The sequence below is a fragment of the Microchirus variegatus genome, assembly GCF_963457635.1.
Source record: "Microchirus variegatus genome assembly, chromosome: 12".
Lineage (NCBI taxonomy): Eukaryota > Metazoa > Chordata > Actinopteri > Pleuronectiformes > Soleidae > Microchirus > Microchirus variegatus.
In genome coordinates this window covers 20,452,877-20,474,348 of record NC_139813.1, presented here as the reverse complement: position 1 = coordinate 20,474,348, position 21,472 = coordinate 20,452,877, and the positions used below count along the sequence as shown (strand labels likewise).

The window sequence follows — 21,472 nt, the reverse complement described above, 5'->3', positions numbered from 1 at the left end:
ATTAAGCGATTTATCTCAACCCCGCCGTAGAGTGTAGATCTGTGGAAAGTAAACAAGCCATCAGACGCAAATGTGCTTCATCCTTTGTCTCAGATCTCCACGTGCCGTTATGCAACTTACACGACAAGTGGAGTGTGCAGATGTTCCTGTGTTCACTGAGGCTCACGTGGACCGTTGGTGTGATGATAGATGTCCAGTTAAGTTTCAAAAAGCAGTTGTCTTTCAGTTTGCTGGAAGAAGTCAACAAGGAAGTTTGAATACACTGAATAGCCACCAGGGGGCGACTCTACTAGATGCAAAAACAACTCAAATTTGAATGGAGGCAGGTGAGAAATGTAATTTTATGCAAGTCAGAAAGCATTTTCCTGAGCAATTAATGGTCTCACTTGCTATTTTCACCTCTTCTTCAACAGATTATGATGTCAATTTTGCAGGAAAATAGATGCTAAAGCCCAGCACATTTGAGAGGAGACCATGCGTTTACATGCAGCATGTGACAAGCTAGACTAAAATCGAGCTAGGCTTAGTCGGACTAACCTGGATAATGCGATTCATGGTCCGATTACTCGCTTAGTCAGACTAGAGTTGGACTAGTTGGCCGTTCTGAGCATGTAACAACATTTCCTCGCCCGGTCTTTGACCCAGAAGAAGAAGGAGACGCCACATAAACTGTATATGTTCACTGTTCACTGTTGAACAAACGAGAGTGAAAGCGAAGGATAAGAGTCACTTTTGGATTAATGAAGCGATGAGATGTACAGCAGGTTTAGGAAACATACAGAAGCACAGCACCATCCATCTCGCCTTCCATACGCACTAGCTTATAGAGAGAGTCAGACATACACAATCAGATATACAAAAAGCAGGTTATCCAATTGCCCTGTCTTAGTCGGACTAAGGCCTTAGCTGGATTAAACTGAGTATGTAAACGTACTGACAACATGGCGCTGCTCAAATCGCAACATTCTGGCAACTTTTGGTCAGGACACTTCTGTGCAGACTTTTCTCTGAATCACGGTTTTACAGCAAACTGCTTTTTCATCAAAGGAATGTTTTAAGATTTATCAAACATGTGCTGGAAGACGATCTCAAAGGGCTGTTTTTATGATGCCGGCTTTTAGCGAAATACTTAAAAAATGTAAGCATTAAACTGCAGCTGATATTCGTGCATGGATCGTCCTCCTCCCTGTTCTGCTCATTCTCATGCAAAAGTCTCATCAGCACAACATATTATCACTTCTTATCACTGCCTAATGAGGAGCCCCCTTTTTTCCTTCACTCTGCATGACCCCTGCACTCGTGCAGAGCTATACATACATGCGTGTCTGCGGTCGGTTACTCGGGGGGATCAGCGCTGCATTCCTCTCCATAGGATCTCTCCATATAGAGATATGCAGAGTATGTGACTGATTGGAAACAGAGCCCGTGTTGGTCTGACGGACAGAACCCAGGTCCTTTTTTTCCTCCTCATCAATCAAAACTTAAAAGCTATCATTCCCTGACTGGGCGGGGTCACTGCCTATATCACATATACGTATATAGGCTACATTTGTGCGTGAGCTCCGGCTTTTTGCATGTGCAGAATCCTCATAGTGTAACGTAATTTATGAAGCCCCCCCGATAAGTAAAATGGAAGGGAGTTTTCTCATATGGATGTCGGCTTTACCTCGATATGAAATTCTTTGAAGTTTCCTGATGCAGCCACTGGGGGAAATAAAAAAAACGTCTGTTTCTGTTTCTAATCTGTTGCAGCTGCAGCTAGACTTTCCCATAGCTTAAACGCAAACATATTACAGTTGAATAAGAAAAAAATGCTATATGTGTGTCTTGGTTAGGACTGGATGTTGAGCTTTGACACATTTTGTGGTATCGATTGGGTAATTTATGTCAAAAAAATGCAGTATGGAATAAATATGAGAGCAGAAAGTTTCTCCATATTCCACTAGGTCATCTCAAACTATACATGTATAATCCTTTTTTTTTGTCAATACCTTGAGTTGGTAGAGCTGTATACTCTTCAGATCTGGCTGTTACATCAGGACTAAGGCCTTTCTAGCTCTACAAAGAAAACTTGAAAATTTTAGGTAAAAGTAAGTCAGAATATTCACTCATTTTCAACAGCTTAAGTCATGGAGTAAACTGGAAAAATATCTCAACTGACACCGGGAAAGAGGAAGGGTACACCCACCTCTTATCAGCCTCCAGCCTCTGACACAAACATCTATATTCACATAGAATAATTCAATTCAAAGAATTCCATTCTGCACGACTCTGGACTATGGGAGAAAGCTGTAATACATACATAAACATATATATATATATACAGTATATATATGATAAAATTAATGGGTTTTTACAAATTAAAGGCTAAATCCTTATCTTCTCAGGTTGTTCCAAAGTCGAGGGGCCCCTGTTGGTATTTTAGCCGCGTCCACCTGAAGATCTGAGAGCTGAGAGCTGGTTCACACAGAGGTCAACGTGTCAACACGTGGTGAGAACATACAGAAGTTCCACACAGACACGCGGCTGACGGGATTCAGACGGGAACCTTGTTGTTGTGACACTGTGCGTCCCCCACTATAGAAGACATAAAAAAAAGTGACAGTATTTTACAGCATCATTGTAATTACCTAATAAGTGTGCCACGAACCACAGATTATCACCATCATCCGTCAACACGCCAACGTTCTTACTGTACATACAGTGCTGTGAGGGTATGTAGTTAAAACTACTGTCTGCGTATCACCACGGGGAGGAAGGCCAGGGCCACGATTTAACTCAAGGACACTTAAACAGGTGTAAACACTGATTATTGAGGAGTTATGAAACGGCTCCTGTCACTGCCGTAGTTGAGTCATCGTTTTCAAGCGTGCGACAGAAACACTCTCGGGCATTTCCTCTGTGAAAATTAGACAAACATAGTGTATGTGGGCACATGTGTATGAACAACAACAAGAACAATCACAACTCCGTCTCAGTCATGTTAACGGTGCGGTTGTGGTGGGTAACTATTTTTGATATATAGCATAGCATAGTGTGCAGGTGGTTGGTCTAAGAGGGCATGCATCTGTTTCAGAAAGCCTAACATAAATTGTCAGATACGGCATCGATGCCTCCTCCTCTTGCACGAACAAGCCTCGCTACACCGGCGTCTGGCTTCACACACAACTGCAGCACTGTTTGAAGACAGGCTGAGAGCAGGTGTGTGTGTGTGTCTGTGTGTGTGTGTGTGTGTGTGTGTGTGCAGAGGACTTAGATCTATTATGTTACCGCGTGTCGAGTAAAGGGCATCAGTCAAACCAGAGCGCGGACATTTCTGTTTGCGTGAGAGCATGTAGGAGTATGTCGAGTATTCTGAGCCTCTGAAGCTATGCTTGCTATTTTTTAAAGAGTTTATGTCTGTTTAGATTAAAGAGTTAAATGTTTACATTATGCACAGATTGCAATGTTCAGGAATGTGTTTGCAGCCGTGGACAATTACATAACACTTTAATGGCATTCTCTGACTTACAGTCTTATACATGAAGACTCATCATGTCTGCAAATTAAGCCATGCATACTTACTTACTGTACATGCATGCATGCAACAATATGCAGTCTATGTGTGTGTGTGTGTGTGTGTGTGTGTGTGTGTGTGTGTGTGTGTGTGTGTGTGTGTGTGTGAGACCAGCTGGCTGAGGCAAGGGTGGCGTCGTCGTGGGACTTCTCGTTTCCTTCGAGTTACATAGATAAGTACGATCAAAGCTGAATTCAAATTTTTTTTATGTTTGAATGTGAGGGGAAAGTGACAAGAAACAGTGACGGTGACGCGTTGCAGGTCACAAGGGTCAACTTCAGCCTTCAATGCCAGTGCTTTAGACACATTTAACATCAAAAATGATGATATTAATTGTTTACCAAATACAATAATCCTTCTCTTTCCAGATTAAAACGCCTACGGTTCGATTTCAAATTTTTTTTTAATCTGTTGTCTTAACGGCGTCAACGTTAACATTAACGCATGACACGTTTCCATGACGACTGACCAGAAAAAGACGTGCATGACGTCATGTTTACGTGCCGCGGCACCGGAGTCCATCCACCGCTTACCAGTTAGCTCCGTTAGCTCCTTTAGCTCCTTTAGCGCCGTTAGCGCGCCTACAGTGGAACTGGAGCAGTGTGTTTATTAAAGGAAAAGAGCAGTGCTACAAATAACCAGGGTACCTGTGTACTGAGTATGTGTGCCTCTGTTTTTAAAGTTTAGCGTTACTTTAGAGACTCATTTTAACAATCGGGGAGTCACGTAAACATGACCGCACGTGCGTCTTTTTCCGGTCAGTCGTCATGGAAACGCTTAATGCGTTAATGTGCGTTAGCTTTGGCGCCGTTAACGTGCCCAGCACTAAATTCATACATCTCTTTTAGAGCTTTTGGAATCTTATGATGCATTGTGCTAGTTTTTTTTTTTACCCATGTGTCATTTCACTGGACTATGAGTCTGTAATAAGGCCTCTATTTAAACGAAGGCTACGTTTGAAGAGGAGCAAACTCAAAGGAAACCGTTGGACAATTATGACGGGATTATCTGTAAATCTAAATGATCCATAACATCCATGACCACAGTGGTGTACTTAAACGTTTAAGTCTGACTGCCCTATATCATATTTCTGTGGATCAGAACTTTTGACAGCACATCCCGATGTCACGTTGCTGCTGCTTTCTTTTTTTTTAAAACACTGCAGCCATGTCGTAATGGCTTTATCTAGCGCGGCGTTCTTTAAAGGGCGCCTAATTGAGGGCGTTCGCCGCACCCTTTCCTCGCGCGGCAATCAACCTGCAGCGTTATCTGCACATCTTAATAAAAACTTCAATGATTGGGCCACAGCCCAGGACTTCCCACAGAAATAGGGAAACAAAGAAGGAGGGGAGGGGATGGGGTGGGGGGGCTAAAAAAGAAAAAAAAGCAACGGAGAAAACATCCTGACCCCAGCGACTCGGGGAGTGGGCTCTGAATGCACAGGATGTCGAGAGATTTGTGGTTCCAGTGAAGTAGAGAGAGGGGGGAAAAAAAAGAAACTGACTTGTCACGCAAACAGCGGTGCAGAGACCACACAAGTGGGAGGAGCTTTGTATATATGATATATGATTCATGGGTCTTGTTAAACCTGGGGTATTTAAAACATTTACACTATGCACAAGTGGTTGAGCCCCATCAGAAGAGCCGGAGATCCAAGTTAAAAGCAACTCACTAATAAATATGGATTTGGTAAGACTGCATACTTGGGTTTATACATGTTTGTCCACATGTAAGTTATTAAGAGGTCGCGGCAATAATAATTATCCCACATGTGCAGCGTATATACGGTTAATTTACTGTTGTTTGTTCTTCTCAAGACAGATTTACTCCTCGAGCCAAATCTGTGATTCAGCAACGCCCATAAATTCACAGAGACGCGGTTAAGTTGACATGTGACAAACCGTGGTTGGGTTGTACAAACACACGAGTGAGAGGATGTTAGTCGTGTTCTCAAGTATGCGCTTGAGCACGTGCACGCACACCGTATAAGGTTAGGGATTAAAGTGTAAAATACACAGCTGCATTCACCGATTTTATATTTCACATTTGTTATGATTGATTTACTGCGTGCAGAGCTATACTGTATACAGAGGTTTCTCTTCAGTTAAAGATGAAAAGCTGTTTTTAATTATATTTTTTATTACTGACTCTTGATCATAAACACTCACTGTTATATCTTGTGATATATAAGGAAACTTAGTGAATGGAATCATCAGAATGAAATGGCAGACGATTGTGTGCAGATGTGATGCAAACCAACACATGACGAAGGCTTATTTGGCTTAAAATATGACCCACGATGGGAGACTTTGACCAATCACAGGACAGTTTAGAGGGAGAGGACGCTCCTATTGGCTGTTTTTTTTGACAGAAAACAAAATGAGAAACAAATTAGCCCAAAAGAATCTGCCAAATAAATAATAAAAACAAACATAAAACATACTTTCATTCTTCTGCATTTCCAGATTTCAACTCACTCTTATTTTCTTATGTATGATCTGCACACGTGTAAGTGATTTGATCCTTTTATTTTATTCATATGCGTGGTTATTTTTGTCTCTCACTGTGCGATTGTATTATCCAATTCAATCCAACCCAACTTTATTTATAAAGCACTTTAAAAACAACAACAGCTGACACAAAGTGCTGTACATCGGAGATCAATAAAACAAGCAAAACATAAACAATAAAACAATAAAATACTGTATAAAATATATATTTTGTATATATATATAATATATATTTATATATTTTAAACCTATGCACATAAAGTGTGTGGACCTTAGGCTGCCACAGGTAATGTTTAAATATGTAAACATGTTTACAGAAAAATAGAATAAATCGTTATAAATCGAGAGAACACGGTATATATCTGTGTGTGTTCTTGTATGGGTATCTTTGTGAGGACCAAACAACTTATAAACCTAATGAAGTGATGATATTTTCTTCGCATTCTCTCTCTTTTAACCCTCAATAAAATGTTATGAGGGTTAACACCTAGTTTAGGGGTAATGGGGGGAATGTGTTATGTCAGTGAGCGTCCTCACTATGAAGGCTGCACAAACACGTGTGTGTGTGTGTGTGTGTGTCTGAGCGTGTGAGAACTCTTTCGAGGGAAAGAGTCTCAGGACGCAGATCCTCGATATCCAAACCATAATATTTAACGACCTGGAGTCGAGTATCAGCAACTGAGCAGTAATTCTGCAGACGACAGTTTTAAGTATGATGTTTCATTTGGCTGCCTGTGTGTGTGTGTGTGTGTGTGTGTGTGTGTGTGTGTGTGTGTGTGTGTACAAACCCACTTGAGAAGACTTACTGACGGATTTAAAAGCTTCAGCTTAAGCAACTCCCCGCGCTTTCTAAGACCAGAACTTTTGACCTCTCTTCTCTGACGTCACGTAACTGCTGAACAGGGGGAAAAAAGGTATGAGCTGCTCTTTGAGTGATAAACCACGATGGTGATCGACCCTTGATGGTGAAGAGTATAGATCTGGTCCCAGCATCTGTCTGACAGTGGCTAATGGTGAACAGATTTACCAAGATGAGAAAAAAAAACGGAATGTGTGTGTGTGTGTGTGTAAATGTCAGACAGGGCTGTGTGTGATTACTCTGTCAGCAGCGATAAGCACATGTGAATATTTTATTGAGGTAGAGAGAGAGAGTGGTAAAACAACCGTAGAAACTTCATCAACAGCACTCTGGGGGAAACAGTGACCTACTCTCATGCAATATCTGTCAGTGTCATGTATAAAGTAACTTAACCCTTTAAGATACAACTCAACCATTTGGTCGACCACACTTTAAGTCACTATATCCCATTGAAAAATGCATCAAGCTGAACTCACTCACACTTAATGTGACTTGTTCTGAATGTTGTACTTTATGAATTATGCAAACCAGGTTTATTATGAACAGACATATCAACATTTTGGTCGAGGTCTGTATCTGAAATACTGTAGGGACTAATTTAAAAAAAAAACCTAAATATAAATATAAAGTTTGTATAATATATTATAAGATATAATATATTGATTGTCATTATTGTTATCATAAATAAATAAAATAAAATAATAAAAAATGCAAATAAATATTTTTTTTTTCTTGGGTTAAAGTGATACTTGAGTACAAGTAAATTACATTGGTAGAAGTTGAAGTCATTTTTTTAGCACTTTTATGTTTACCACATTAACAATGTATAGAGTGTATTTCTGATTCATTTAATGTTATATTCATTGAAAAAAAAAAAGTGCTTTTCCTTCAAAAAATAAGGACATTTCTAAGTGAGCCCAAACTTTTGAACGGAAAGTTAAAAAAGTACAGATACGTAGACTACACTGCCAAGAAGGATTGATGGATTTCCACCTTTTTTCAGTCATTTCATTCAGGAATATTATTCAAACACATTTGCATAACAAAACGTGACGGGGAACGACTCTGATCGAGAGAGAGAAGCCATTTTAAATCTGAGTGTTTGCAAGCAGCTGCCTTACTTTAGCGTAGTGTGACTGTACTTAATAAAAAGCAGGAGTTTGATGGTGTCCAGCAGCCACACCTCGTTCTTCATCTCTATGAAGACATTCAATGTTCAGTTTAGATTTTTGTGCACTGATCTACTTGTAAAAGTACTGTTTTTTTGTTTGTTTGAAATTACACAGCAGTTTTCAGTACCTTCGTTTCTCATTTAATCACCATGAATTAAAAATCCTTAGAAAATAGCAGTTGCTGCTTCAGAGTCCACCGTTTCTTTTTATTGTTTTAGTTTTGCCATACATCGTGTTTAGGATACACACACCACTTTAACCATTTCCGCTGCTGCCTCGAGACCCGTCCTCCAAATGTTTGCTTTGTGAACGTTTGCTGCAGGACCATTGATTGCGGACGACCATCAAAGTAAGAACAACACCCGAGGGGTGATGGTTGACATGAAGCAGGGGCCTGGTCAACGGCTGTCGTCATTTGAAAATTACAACCTCACTCTCACTCTCAAGCAGGGTGGCAACGACACACACACAAAAAAAAAACATACCGTGGATGCAGTCGTCAGACTTTTGAGTTTCTCGGGACAATATAGGGAAGTGTGTGCCTACTATAGAACCTACAGAATAGAAATCAAGTGTGTGCCATAGTTACAGTTCACCTTCCTTTTGACCTTTGTCAATACGTGTGGAGGAGGAGGAGGAGGAGGAGGAGGAGATCTGTTTTCAGGGGCCTTTTCAGTTCAGATGTTGACTCGTGTGTGATGAAAGCTTAAGAGCCAATGGAGCCTGTTTGTGAGTTTTGTTGTGCTGCATCAAAAAGCACTGAGTGAAAAGGAAGGAAGCTGCTCTGCTTTCATTAGAGGCCTCGCTGAACACTTGTGTAAGTTTATATTTCTACACTTGAGTGCAGTGTGGACAGGCTGTTTATATATATATATATATGCTATGTTTATATAAATATGTGTGTGTAACTTGTATTCTTTTTATGCAAAAACGGAGACATAACTGCACATCTTTTGCATTGTAAACATTCAATACATAAATATTGATCGGTGTTATATATAATAATACAAAATGCCTTCATTTAAATTAAATTGTACAAGGCATACATATACAGTATAATAAACATAAAACGGCAACAGTAGCAGAGAAAAAAACAACGATACAAAATAAATTAGGATAAATGGATCATTTCCTGAATTTCAAAAATTCATTAAAATTATTCCTTAAAAGGTTTGCAAATATTTTCAACGGGTCCTTGTTCAGGGTGATGCCGACTATTATGATGGTGAATTTCAAGTCATTCCAAGATACATTTTGTTTTTGAGACTACAAAATGCCTATATTGTCATTTAAATTAAATTGTACAAGGCATACATATACAGTATCTCATTGTCTCATTTGTGACATTTTCATCAGTTCTCTGCACTGAGGCCCTAAGATCTGCAGTCGTAAACCAAGAGGTTGTTATGTTTTTGTTTTTTTCAGCTTCCTGTTTGGAATCCAAAGGGACCGAGTTGCGTCGAGATAACGGCTCAGACTAAATGAGCTGTCTTTAGACTGCACAGACGGATGTCACTGATCTCCGAGTGTATTTTCGGCGCTCTTGCCATACGAACATGTTTTTATGCGTTTCCTCTAAACTTATTTCCTGCCCTCTGTCTCCTCATCAGCCTCAACTTTTCACATCTTCTAGTTTCTACTCTCCTAAAGTTAGTTTCAGCCAATGGCAGAACTGTCACTAGGTCACATTGTTGTTTTATTTATACAGCTTTAGCAATACAGAACGTGTTCATATTCATGTTCCCACCATATTACAGTATCTGCCCCTGCGCAGGAAGACAAACTGACGCCAACGCCGTAAACATTTTCAACCACTGAGGCTCGCTGCTGGGGTTGATAAGGCCCCACAGGATGGCACGGCCGGGCCTTATCGAGCTTGGTCAAGCCAGAGTTTCTCTGCTATCACTTGATCCACCGGCAGTGAGCGAGAGAGAGAAAACTGTCTCTCTTATCTCCCCTCTGCTGCAGAAACTGACCTCAGGTGACCCATCTGGTGCCTTCATTTAAAAGGACCAATATGGAACCTTTCAGAGGGATAATTGGCAGAAATTTGATATAATAATCAAGGTAATTGTATGGTGATAATTTTTTAAAGGGGAAGTAATATTATGGTAACCCCATGTTATTTGGGGCATGGTAATTATCAATTTGGATTCACATATGTGTAGGTATAACACTGATGGTAGCCTATAATAATTCTAATTATCAAGCTTTGACCTGGACTTTACTTTGGAAACAACGTATTTACTTGATATTTACGTAATACTGTAAATATCAAGTCCATACTGTGTATATTCTGCAAATGGTCGTAATGCACATTCTACATTCTATTTCAACTAAGAAGGTAATGTATGTTTATTATCTTTATCGTTACTGTCTTTCTGCTGAATTAACAAACTATCATTATTATTATATGATTACTAAATTGCATTAGAAATAAGATGGAATTGCCATTATTTACTTAATAATTATATTAATAGCAGCACTGCCTGGTATAGAGGAATAGAAATATGAAAATATTATTCTGCGCTCCTGTTTCTTTTACCATGTTTACCATGTGTACAGTGTGTGTTTTTGTTGTTCTTACTATGCAGCACTTTGAGAGTAGTTTTTTCAAATGTGCTCCAGGTAGAACCTTTTTTATAAAGTTTCCACCTGGAACCCTTTTAAAACCCTTTATCCAGGAAAGGGGTTTTAAAGGGTTCTCTGGATCAAAATGGTTCTTACTGGAACCATTAGTGTTACCAAGAACTCTTGAAAAAACCCTTTCTTTGGGGAAATGATTTTTCAGAAGCAAATGGTTCCAGGTAGAACCTCAGCCCTTGTAGAAGGACCCTTTTGGAACCCTTATTTCTAAGATCGATGCTAAATTGAGTGAATAAAATGAGCAGTGACTGTTCTAAAAAGGTGTGTTTTGTCATGATTTGAAGGTTCAGCGTGTAATTTCTGACATCCAGTGACCAGCCTGAAGATTGCATCAAACATGAGGACGTCTCCAATCAAACCCTCCCTCTCCCAAGCCTGTCAGAGAGCTACAGTGGAAACTCTGGCTTGGCATGCAGACAAGAATACAAAAAGTCAGTCCGCATGTTTATCTTCAGTGAAAGACGTTTGTTATCACATGGAAATGGTGCTAATTCCAACACAATGGCAGTGCGTGTGACATTACGGGCAATACGGTTAGATATCATAACAATGCCGGGGCGAGAGGGGAATTTTTTATCAGCCAAAATGAACAATCTCTAGTTTTAATTACAGATGAAAGTCGGGCTCGCGTGGGTGGAATCCAAACAGCTCAGCCTATCAAATGCAGAGTGAGTGAGTCTAATTCACACGACCACCACCTTATTTGAAGCAGGGGTCTGCAGTACTCTGATGGGCAGCCCAAATATTTTCAACGGATCCTTGTTCAGGGCGATGCCGACTATTATGATGGTAAATTTCAAGTCAGCTAACTGTCAAAGTGTATCAGGGCAAATCGCTAATTTCCTGAATTTCAAAAATTCACTAAAATGATCCCTTAAGAGGTTTGCAAATATTTTCAACGGATACTTGTTCAGGGTGATGCCGACTATTATGATGGTAAATTTCAAGTCATTCTGAGATACTTTTTGTTTTTGAGAAGAAAATCAGTTCACTGTCAAAGTGCATCAGGGCAAATGGATCATTTCCTGAATTTCAAAAATTCACAAAAATTATTCCTTAAGAGGTTTGCAAATAAACTCAACAGATTCATAATGGCTGTCGTGCAGTAAAACGTGACTACTTTTCACTCCTTTTATGAGTAAATAAAGTGCCTCAAACAAACGCAACCTTAACTAAAACACTCTCCTTCTTGTGCCTTCACTTGGCAACATTACTATTTATGGTTCATTCCATGTTTACTGACCTATACAGTTCCCCCCCCCCTCGATTGCCTCCGAGGATAACGGAAGCTGGTGCTCCCTTACCGGTCCCCCCTGGAACAACAAGAGTGGAGACAAACGTTCTGCCACCATGAACATGCTCATGCCAGCAGGTGTGGTCTCAAGCTCTTGGCTCAGGTTTGGGAAATTGTTAGTGGAATTAAAGTTGTTTGCATCATACACACAGTCAGAGGTCTCCTGTCTCTGTGCGTCATGTTTGTCCAAAAAGCTAGTGTGCCAAATTACATTTCCTCTTCAGTCTCGGCCGATTGCTGAGCAGGTCAAAGTGCTGTGCGTGTGCGTGCGTGCGTGTGTGTGTGAGTGTGTGTGGATACACAAAACAAACACACGCTTTAATGCGGAATATGTTTATTGATAACGACTGGCGAGTCGTGGGCGACAGGTGGTGTTTAGATAATCTGTGAGCTACACTTGCAGGAGGCAGGACACCAAGAGGCCACGTTGGCGTTGCTGCAGCCGTGCTGTTTCTTCAAATCTGGGCAGTTACTGTACTTATCAGAGTGGGGACAGGGGTTGGCTGGGAGAGGAATGGAAAAAGAAAAAAAAAATGAATAGATATGTCTGATAATGACTAGTATTTTTTTCTCGCTTTTAACCCTCCCTTGGCTTCAGAAATGCTAACATACCCATAATAAATACGACCCACAGGAGTGTTTCCTAATGCATCATGCCCACCAGGAGCAGAGATATGACACTGACTGTAGTCGAAAATCAAACATTTATTTTAAGATCTACGATTTTATCACCCTATTTCCTCGTTTTGTTTCTCCTGCTACATTTGTGATAGATGAATTTGTGTATTTGTGTGATTATTTTCCTGTCTTTAAATGTAAAATTAGATGTTAAGGATGCTTAAAACCTGACCTACAGAGAGCAAAAATCTTAAATTAATGTAAAAAAACCCCAAAAAAAACACAATGATAAAAAAAAAAATGTTTATCTAGTGTAGACACCTTAAGGTATAGTTGCCAAATAATACATTTAAAAATAAATATTAGGAACGTATATATGTTTTTATAAATAGTTGGTTGTGCCACCTGACATTTTTTTTGTTGTGAAGTTAAAAATACTGTTAAAAAACGAGTTAAAACAGTTAGAATAGTTATTCAATATATGAGAAATGTTCAAACACATTGTTCTGGACTCAAAAATATGCATAACATTTATTTTGAAAATACTTTTTAAAAATACTACTTTTTAGAAGCTTTATTTGTCATTGACCCATATATTAATGTAGTTTTCATTTGTAGGGTGAAGTGGGTGTTTTTCTTATCCCATGAGGCACTTTGATTTACAATAATTTGCAGCAAAAGTGCCACATGAATAAAGTCTGATATTATTTACTTATACAAAGAATAAATGTTGTATTTTCGGTGCTTTACAGATGAATATTTTAATTGTTTTTGACTGCTTTTTTAAGCTTCTTGCTCCTATAAACAGTTACTTTACATTACTGGCGATTCCCTGATTCTGTGTATTTTTTTTTATTGCTACTTACTGCACAGTTTGTTGTCGCAGGCGTTGGGACAGTCACCACAGGAGCGTCCTTGTGTGTAGGGATGAGTGTACTGGTAGTTACCACTGTAACGTAGGCCAGAACATTAAATATTATTAAAAGCAGGACATCAGATCCAAGTCCTAAGAATTAAAGGTGACTAAGTACTTTTCAAGATTATTGTATTAGAATAGAAACCATACTGTCATGTCGTTAAATCGTTTTTCAGAAGTGTGTTCACTTACGGTGGGCAGTAGTGACAGACATAGAAGTACTTGTATCTAGAGTTGGGACAGTGGGCCACGGCACAGCCAATCTGGTTGGACCTGTACCATACAATCTGAGCGGAGGGGGGAACAAAAATAAATAAACTCCATTTAAATCCTTTTTTTAAAAATTCTGCATAGTCCAAGCAGTTCAACCTCACCTGCGTGAAATGTCCGACCACTCTCCCGTTGACCGATCCTTGTCCGTATCTCCAGTCCTTCACCTCGTCGTACCAGGACTGGATGGCGGCGGACCACGAGTCCTTTCTGCTGGACATGTACAGGTTCTCTCCGCAGCCACTAGCTGCAAGTCAGAAGAGAGGAGAGGAGGAAACGTTTAAATGAGATGTAAAGTAAACTGAACCTGGTAAAACTTTCTTAATGAAGCTGTGCAAGATTAAATCCCACGGTATTTTTTTTTTTTTCCAACAGTGCCACTGAAAATATTTGGTGTCATATTAATAAACTTACTGCTGATCACTCTGGAGCTGTCTGGACTGTGGTTCATGGAGCACCTGTTGGCCCATCTCGCTGCATTGTTCGCAGCCTCATTGTTCCAGTTCTGTGGGAAGCAAAGGGAAAAAAAATCACATGCAGGTAAAATAAGAAACTCAAGCACTGGTAAGTTAGATCAATGGAGCACTTTTTTCGCTGAAGTGTGCAATGTACAATGCATTTTTTTTTTTACCATTTTCAACATGTTGCTGGCAGTGGGACTAACACCTCTCCTCAGGGCATTATGCTTGTTGACAATCTCACTCTGCTCTGCAGAGGTGGCCAACACTGCAACATTAAAAAAAAGATGTTGTGAATTATTTAATACACGGAATATTAAAAGACAGTGAAGTAACCTAACACTCACCTGCCTTCATGTACGGTCGTCAAAGATGGGAGGAAAAAAAGGAAGAAAAATGGATGTTCATTTATTGCACATTAAAGCTGTAGTGTGTAATTTTTTAGCTCCGTATGACTCTCTCCTTTTGTTGACACAAAATAACTTTAGGTCAAAGAATTAACCCCAGTTCTCTGAAACATGAGTTGTCCTTTTAGTGTACAAAAAGTTCAAATATCTCTTGAGGGGGGGGGGGGGATGATTTGTACAGTTACAAAACAAGAATACATTTCACAATTTGCTCTTAAAATTGCCGCTTCTTTTTTTTACTCACCTGCTCTGCCCAAAGAGCAGGCAAAAGGCCGGCGGCGCAAAAGAAGGCGAAGGCGTACATCGTCGTGGTTCAGTCCAGGACTCTCTCTAGCTTCCAGCGAGCCACAGGTGTCATATTTATATGCAATCTCACACACACACACACACACACACACACACACACACACACACACACACACACACACACACACACACACACATTTAACACAATCTGTAAAGGCTTTTTATAGATAGCATTTTGCCAACATGGCGACAAAATGGGTGAGAAATCCTTGAAAACTGCAGGTTTGCGTGTACATTGTGACAAAAACAGTGCTGAATTTGGCAAGTGAGGCCCTGGAAAGACACAGAGAGAGGGATATTTACATAAACGTTTCCAGTTAAGTGTTTAAAAAGTTTAATTTGCCTGAATGCACAGGTTACAATAAGAAAAATATTACAAAAGGATTGCCCTAACACAACCATATTGTTAGTGTACTGGACTTTATTATCAGTGGTGTGTATTTTTAGCCACTGGCAGCAGGTGTGGTCTCAAACTCTTGGCTCAGGTTTGGAAAAACGTTAGTGGAATTAAAGTTTTCCCCTCTCTTTCACTTCTGTCTGTTCTGTGAGTGTCAGCGTTGTAATGTAACCAAGTATAAATACTTTGTTATTGTACTTAAGTACAAAATGGATGCGTACTTTACTTTCGAGCAACTTTTACTTTCACCTCATCACATTTCCTGAATAAATTGTGTACTTTTACTCCAGTACATTTCCCCATAACTGTCTTTGTTACTACCAAATACAATCAGAAGAAGAGTTGGTATTGTGGTCTGTATTTATATCGAGCTTTTCTAGTCTTGAGCTGCTTTACACTACAGTTTTCACCCATTCACATCCTTCAACATGGGGTTAAGTGTCTTTGCTCTTGTGAGGAATTGAACCCCAAACCCTCCAGTTGAAAGACAATTTGCCCTACCACTGAGCCACCATAGCCCAACTATTAAGGAGTGATCCTAGCTGGAAAAGACCCAGAGTTATACCTGAGCAACTTCCCTTTTGCATTCCTCCAATAGACAAAGAGTCTGCCTTTCCAGGCCATGTTTTCGCACCTCTACACACTATCTATCTATCTATCTATCTATCTATCTATCTATCTATCTATCTATCTATCTATCTATCTATCTATCTATCTATCTATCTATCTATCTATCTATCTATCTATCTATCTATCTATCTGTGTGCCGTGTTTGTCCAAAAAGCTAATGCGCTAAATTAAATTTCCTCTTCAGTCTTGGCTGATTGCTAAACAGGTCAAAGTGCTGCACGTGTGTGTAAGCTGCAGGTTTTTGGTGTGTGTGTGTGTGTGTGCGTGTGTGTGTGTGTGTGTGTGTGTGTGTGTGTGTGTGTGTGTGTGTGTGTGTGTGTGTGTGTGTGTGTGTACACAAAAACAAACACACGCTCTAATGCTGAATATGTTTATTGATAAAGACCGACAGGTCAGAGCCCATGGGCGACAGACAGGTGGTGTTTAGATAATTTCTGTGTCGCACAAGCAGGTGGCGGGACACCAGGAGCCCACGGTGCCGCTGCAGCCGTTATTCTCCACCAACTGTGCACAGTTATTGTACAAATCAGTGTGGGTACAGGGGTTGGCTGGGAGAGAAACGGAAAAAAGAAAAAAAATGAATAAATGTCTGACAATGATTACTTTTTGATTGCTCTTTAAAGATAAGGAGTGGGTTAAATTAGCTTCATGATACCCATGTTTGTTTTTAACCCTTAGTGCTAAATTGCCGTGGGAATAATACACAACTCCTTATATGGACATCCTGGGGCTGTGTGGTCACAGGTCACATATTCAGGGTTTCAAAAATGCACTTTTTTTTCTTTCATCTTGATTCATTTCATATCGCCACTTACTGCACAGTTTGTTGTCGCAGTCGTTGGGACAGTCACCACAGGCGGCTCCTTCTTTGTAGGGATGAGTGTACTGGTAGTTACCGCTGTAATGTAGGGCCAGAACATCAAATATTATAGCAGGACATGGTGTCTTTCTTACCCCCCCCCCCTTTTCTACACCCAAAGATAACCCATCATTTATACGGAAGGTAAAAACACAATGAATAATATTCATTTCCTATCATGAGAACGCCGCCATTTGATCCCAGAAAAACTTGAAGCTGACTCATCTGGTATAGGTTTGTTAATTTATGTCCAGGTTTTTTGACTCTTTTGTAGACTCTTCAAGCATCGAACGATCAAGATTTCGATAAACTAGTGCAGTACAAGTAGGAATGCTAAGCTAATGCTAATCCAAAAAGAAAAAAATTGTGTTGTGCCTAATGAGGTTGCACAGTGTTTGCATTATGTTAGTCCTAAGATAATGCTAATCATAGCCTCGCTAGCTTACCTTTGGGAACAGGTTCGCCAAGTTAGCAGCATGCTAATGCTAAATAAATATGTGCTTGCGTATTGGTGAATGGACACCGATTTCGTCGTTTCAGTATAACACCATGTTCTGCGTTGAACCGTGTGAAAATGTCTCAGCCACCGTGAGGATGGCCTCTTCACTCCCACCTCCCCGCTACAGACAGCGCAGCTGCTGCTGATGAGCCGCTGACTGCCTGGTGTAGCGTGATAAATTGGCAAAACTTTAAATTACTCCAAAAAATTTGAAAATCAAGGATGCACACCATTAGACCATGCTCAACCCATATCCAAAATCTTAGGGCGATCTGACTAACGGTCAGCGTGATATGCCTGTCACAGACACACAGACAGACACACAGACGCAACTTGCTTTATAGATAGATTGACACACTACATGTGACAAGAGGGAGCTTGTAGGAAACCTTTCGGACATACTGTACAATACTGTGCAAAACTGGACAAATCATGTTATTCAGAAATATGAAAATAGATACTGTCATTTCATTTCCAGAATTGTGTCCACTTACGGTGGGCAGTAGTGGCAGACATAGAAGTACGGGTATGTAGCGTCAGGACAGTGGGCCATGGCACAGCCAACCTGGTTGGACCTGTACCAAGCAACCTGAGCGGACAAAAATAAACAAAATATAATGACTCCATTTAAATCCCCATAGTTTTTTTATATTCATCACCGTCCAAGCAGCTGACGGTAAGACGCAGTTTAACAGCACCTGTGTGAAATGTCCGATCATTGATCCTGCGGGTGTTGCTCCTTGTCCATATGTCCAGTCGTCCACCTCGTCGTACCAGGACTGGATGGCCTCGGACCATGATTGCTGGTTGCTGTGCATGCGCAGGTTCTCTCCACAGCCGCTAGCTGCAGTCAGAAGAGAGGAGAGGAGGTTATGGATCAACAAAGTCTCCACACACTGACACACGTCTGCAGACAGATTCCTCTCCACTTTCTCACTCGTTGTTCCTCATCTTTGGCCGAAACATTGTTGTCACTTTAGGATGTTTCCGTATTAACTTTTTTCTTACATATAGAACCTTTAATCATATTTTAAGTATGTATCTTATATTTAATTCAGTCCAGACACATGAGAATAAACACATACTACCTATATTAGTCTGCTTTTATTCATTGAATTTAGTGTCTTTACTATATGTACCATATCAGAAGTTCTCATTATTACAATTTTCAATACAATCTCTTAAAGGAAAGAGGTTAAAGCAAGTTGAACTGATAAATGAATGCCCTGTTGTTGCTGTCGTGTGATCTGTTTCTAATATATACTACAGTATTTGTAACTACTGTCTCCCAATTGCATGTATGACACTGATAATGTAACTCTGTCTTAGACATTGGACTAAAGGCACGTTCTTAAAGAAATTAGATTTTAATGTCAGTGTAAAATACAGGCTAATAAAATGATGTGGCTTTATTGTTAATACTGAACTTGGTAAAACATTGGGAATAAAGCTGTGCAAGATTAAATCCCACAGTGCAGCTGACTAATAATTGGTGTTATATGAATAAACTTACAGCTGATAACTCGGCTGCTGCTGGGGCTGTGGTTCATGGAGCATCCATTGGCCCAGGTCTGCGCATTGGCCGCAGCCTCACTGCTCCAGCTCTGTGGGAAGCAGAGGAGAAATCAGACACCAGCGTAATCTGGCATATCATCTACACTGCCGTTCAAAAGTTTGGGGTCACGTAGAAATGTCCTTATTTTTGAAGGAAAAGCACTTTTTTTAATGTTGTTAATGTGGTAAACGACTATTCTAGCTACAAACGTCTGTTTTTTAATGGAATATGTACATAGGTGTATAGAGGCCCATTTCCAGTGTTCTAATGGTACATTGTGTTTGCTAATCGTGTTAGAAGACTATTGGATGATTAGAAAACCCTTGTGCAATGATGTTAGCACAGCTGAAAACAGTTTTGCTGGTTCTTTGACGAAAGGGCAAAATTATTATTTTGAATTTAAAAAAAATCATTATTTCTAATCTTGTCAATGTCTTGACTCTATTTTCTATTCATGTTGCAACTCTTTTGATGAATAAAAGTGTGACATTTAATGGAAAACACAACAATTGTAAAGGTGACCCCAAACTTTTGAACGGTAATGTATGTTTTATCTTAAAAATGCATGAAAGAAATACAGTTAAAGCAGTGCACTTTTCTTGTATCTTGTTTTTGTTTTGCATTTTTACCATTTTCAACATGTCGCTGGCAGTGGGACTGACATTTCTCCTCAGGTCATTATGCTTGTTGACAATCTCAGTCTGCTCGGCAGAGGACACTGCAATGTTAAAAAAGAAGAAACAAAAGATGCAGATTCACTCATATTTATGAATTAACTACACTGAAGTAACTTATAGCAAACACTCACCTGCCTTCATGTAGGATCGTCAAAGATGGGAGAAAGAAAAACTGTGTTAATTTATTGCACATTAAAGCTGTAGTACGTAACTTTTCAATACAATGCAGAAGCTTCTTCAATTCAGCCTCAATTTCTCGGTATAGCAGCGTTAGCATAACAGCAAACTTTAGGTTAAGGAATTGACCCCGGTTCTCTGAAACATGAGAATGAATGGCTCTTGAGTCGTCCTTTAGTGCGCTAAGTCTGGGTGGCTGCGGTACCAGCTGTGGCTTTAGCGACACACCGGAGCTTTAAAAGTATACAAAAACGTTAAATATCTCGTTTTCGATTTGTTAGAGTGACAAAACAGTTCCAGTTACTTACCTCCAACAGAGCAGGCAAGAGGCCAAAGGCGCACAAGAAGGTGAAGGTGTACATCGTCGTCGTCGTCGTGGGTTCAGTCCAAGACTCTCTACCTTTCCGAGAGCCGCAGCTGTCATATTTATACGCAAACTCAGGACAAACACAGAGACTCGTGATAACGGAATACAGTCTCAACGGATTATGGGTTTCCAACACCCGAACCATGAATCCTTGAAAACAGCATCGTGTCTGTGTGTACATTTTTCACCATGTGACGAAAGCAGGTGCCAAATTTGTCGAGGGAGAGCCCTGGAAACACACAGAGATGTTTGCACAAGTCAATCATCATAACATCAGATTAATGATGTACTACCTCCACGCTTCTAAAACGCCTCAATGAAATTTGAGTTTCTGTTATTTCGCAAAAACTCAGCTCCACTGTTCAGACGTTGTGTAAAACAATGAATAAAAACAGAATACAGTGACTTGCAAACCCTTCGCGACCGATATTCAGTTGAATTCATTCAACAACAAAAAAGATTTTTCTTTTGCAAGTATTTACTTATTTTGAATTTGATGCCTGCAACGTGTTCCAAAAAAGTTCAGACAGGGGCAACAAAAGTCTAGAAACACTCAAAGACCATTCCATGGGTGAAGAAGGTATACGTTCGCGCAGATGCTGCACACATATCGCGGGACACTGGTATACTCGTGCGTCAGGTTCCTGTAGTATCCCGCTTCGCCATCGGGTGGCGGTACAAGTCTGGACGCAGGGAATAGGACAGGTTCCTGACAAAGAAGAAGAGAACAATGCTAGGTTTTCGAGGGTTGCCAGGTCGAGGCTTAGATGAATATCCTTCTTCTTCTTCTTCTGTTGTCGAAATGTTGTTTCTGCTTCGTGAGCGGGGCTCAATACTCCACCTAGCGGTGAGTGATTGCATCATGTAAGTGCGCGTTAGTACACCAGGGTTACGATTGGGTATAAACGGCGCATCCCTGAAAGAACAACATACAAAAAGAAAGCAAGCAAAGAAAGGGAAAATTCAGCGATTAGTGAATTCTGTTCTCAAAGCGCTTTGATTGAGAGTCTAAAATACATTAAATATATAATTTTGAGTTTCAATGTTTTGTACTGAGGTGCTGAGGTGGCACCGTGGTATGGGAGGTGCCGGATCCACTTCCTATAGATTCCGGCCCAGTCTTTATCCTGGGCTTAATTTGAACCGGATCTGGCCAAACACACTCCGGCTCAAATTAAGCCCAGGATATAGGTGCTTTAACAATGTTCCTTTGAGGTCGTGAGAGGTGAAGGCGTGTCGCCTGAGAAAAGAAACACACTCTTAAGGTAGATCTTGATCACATATAAAGATAGCATTGAC

At 40.2% G+C, this 21,472-nt stretch overlaps 2 protein-coding genes across 2 annotated transcripts; both read right to left on the bottom strand.

Moving 5' to 3' along the window:
- Window positions 1-12,412: 12,412 nt before the first annotated feature.
- On the bottom strand, window positions 12,413-14,656 carry LOC310934791 (cysteine-rich venom protein-like; the record flags this gene model as incomplete). Its single annotated transcript, XM_083898588.1, has 7 exons — window positions 12,413-12,540; window positions 13,522-13,604; window positions 13,764-13,858; window positions 13,946-14,088; window positions 14,256-14,346; window positions 14,473-14,567; window positions 14,647-14,656. The coding sequence occupies 7 exons, from the start codon at window positions 14,654-14,656 to the stop codon at window positions 12,413-12,415; spliced, it is 645 nt and encodes a 214-aa protein (XP_083754714.1).
- Window positions 14,657-16,462: 1,806 nt separating this feature from the next.
- LOC310934787 (cysteine-rich venom protein TRI1-like) lies at window positions 16,463-19,770 on the bottom strand (the record flags this gene model as incomplete). The annotated part of the gene is made up of 7 exons (XM_083898584.1): window positions 16,463-16,587; window positions 16,855-16,937; window positions 17,892-17,986; window positions 18,096-18,241; window positions 18,911-19,001; window positions 19,582-19,670; window positions 19,761-19,770. The coding sequence occupies 7 exons, from the start codon at window positions 19,768-19,770 to the stop codon at window positions 16,463-16,465; spliced, it is 639 nt and encodes a 212-aa protein (XP_083754710.1).
- Between the last annotated feature and the right edge of the window lie 1,702 nt (window positions 19,771-21,472).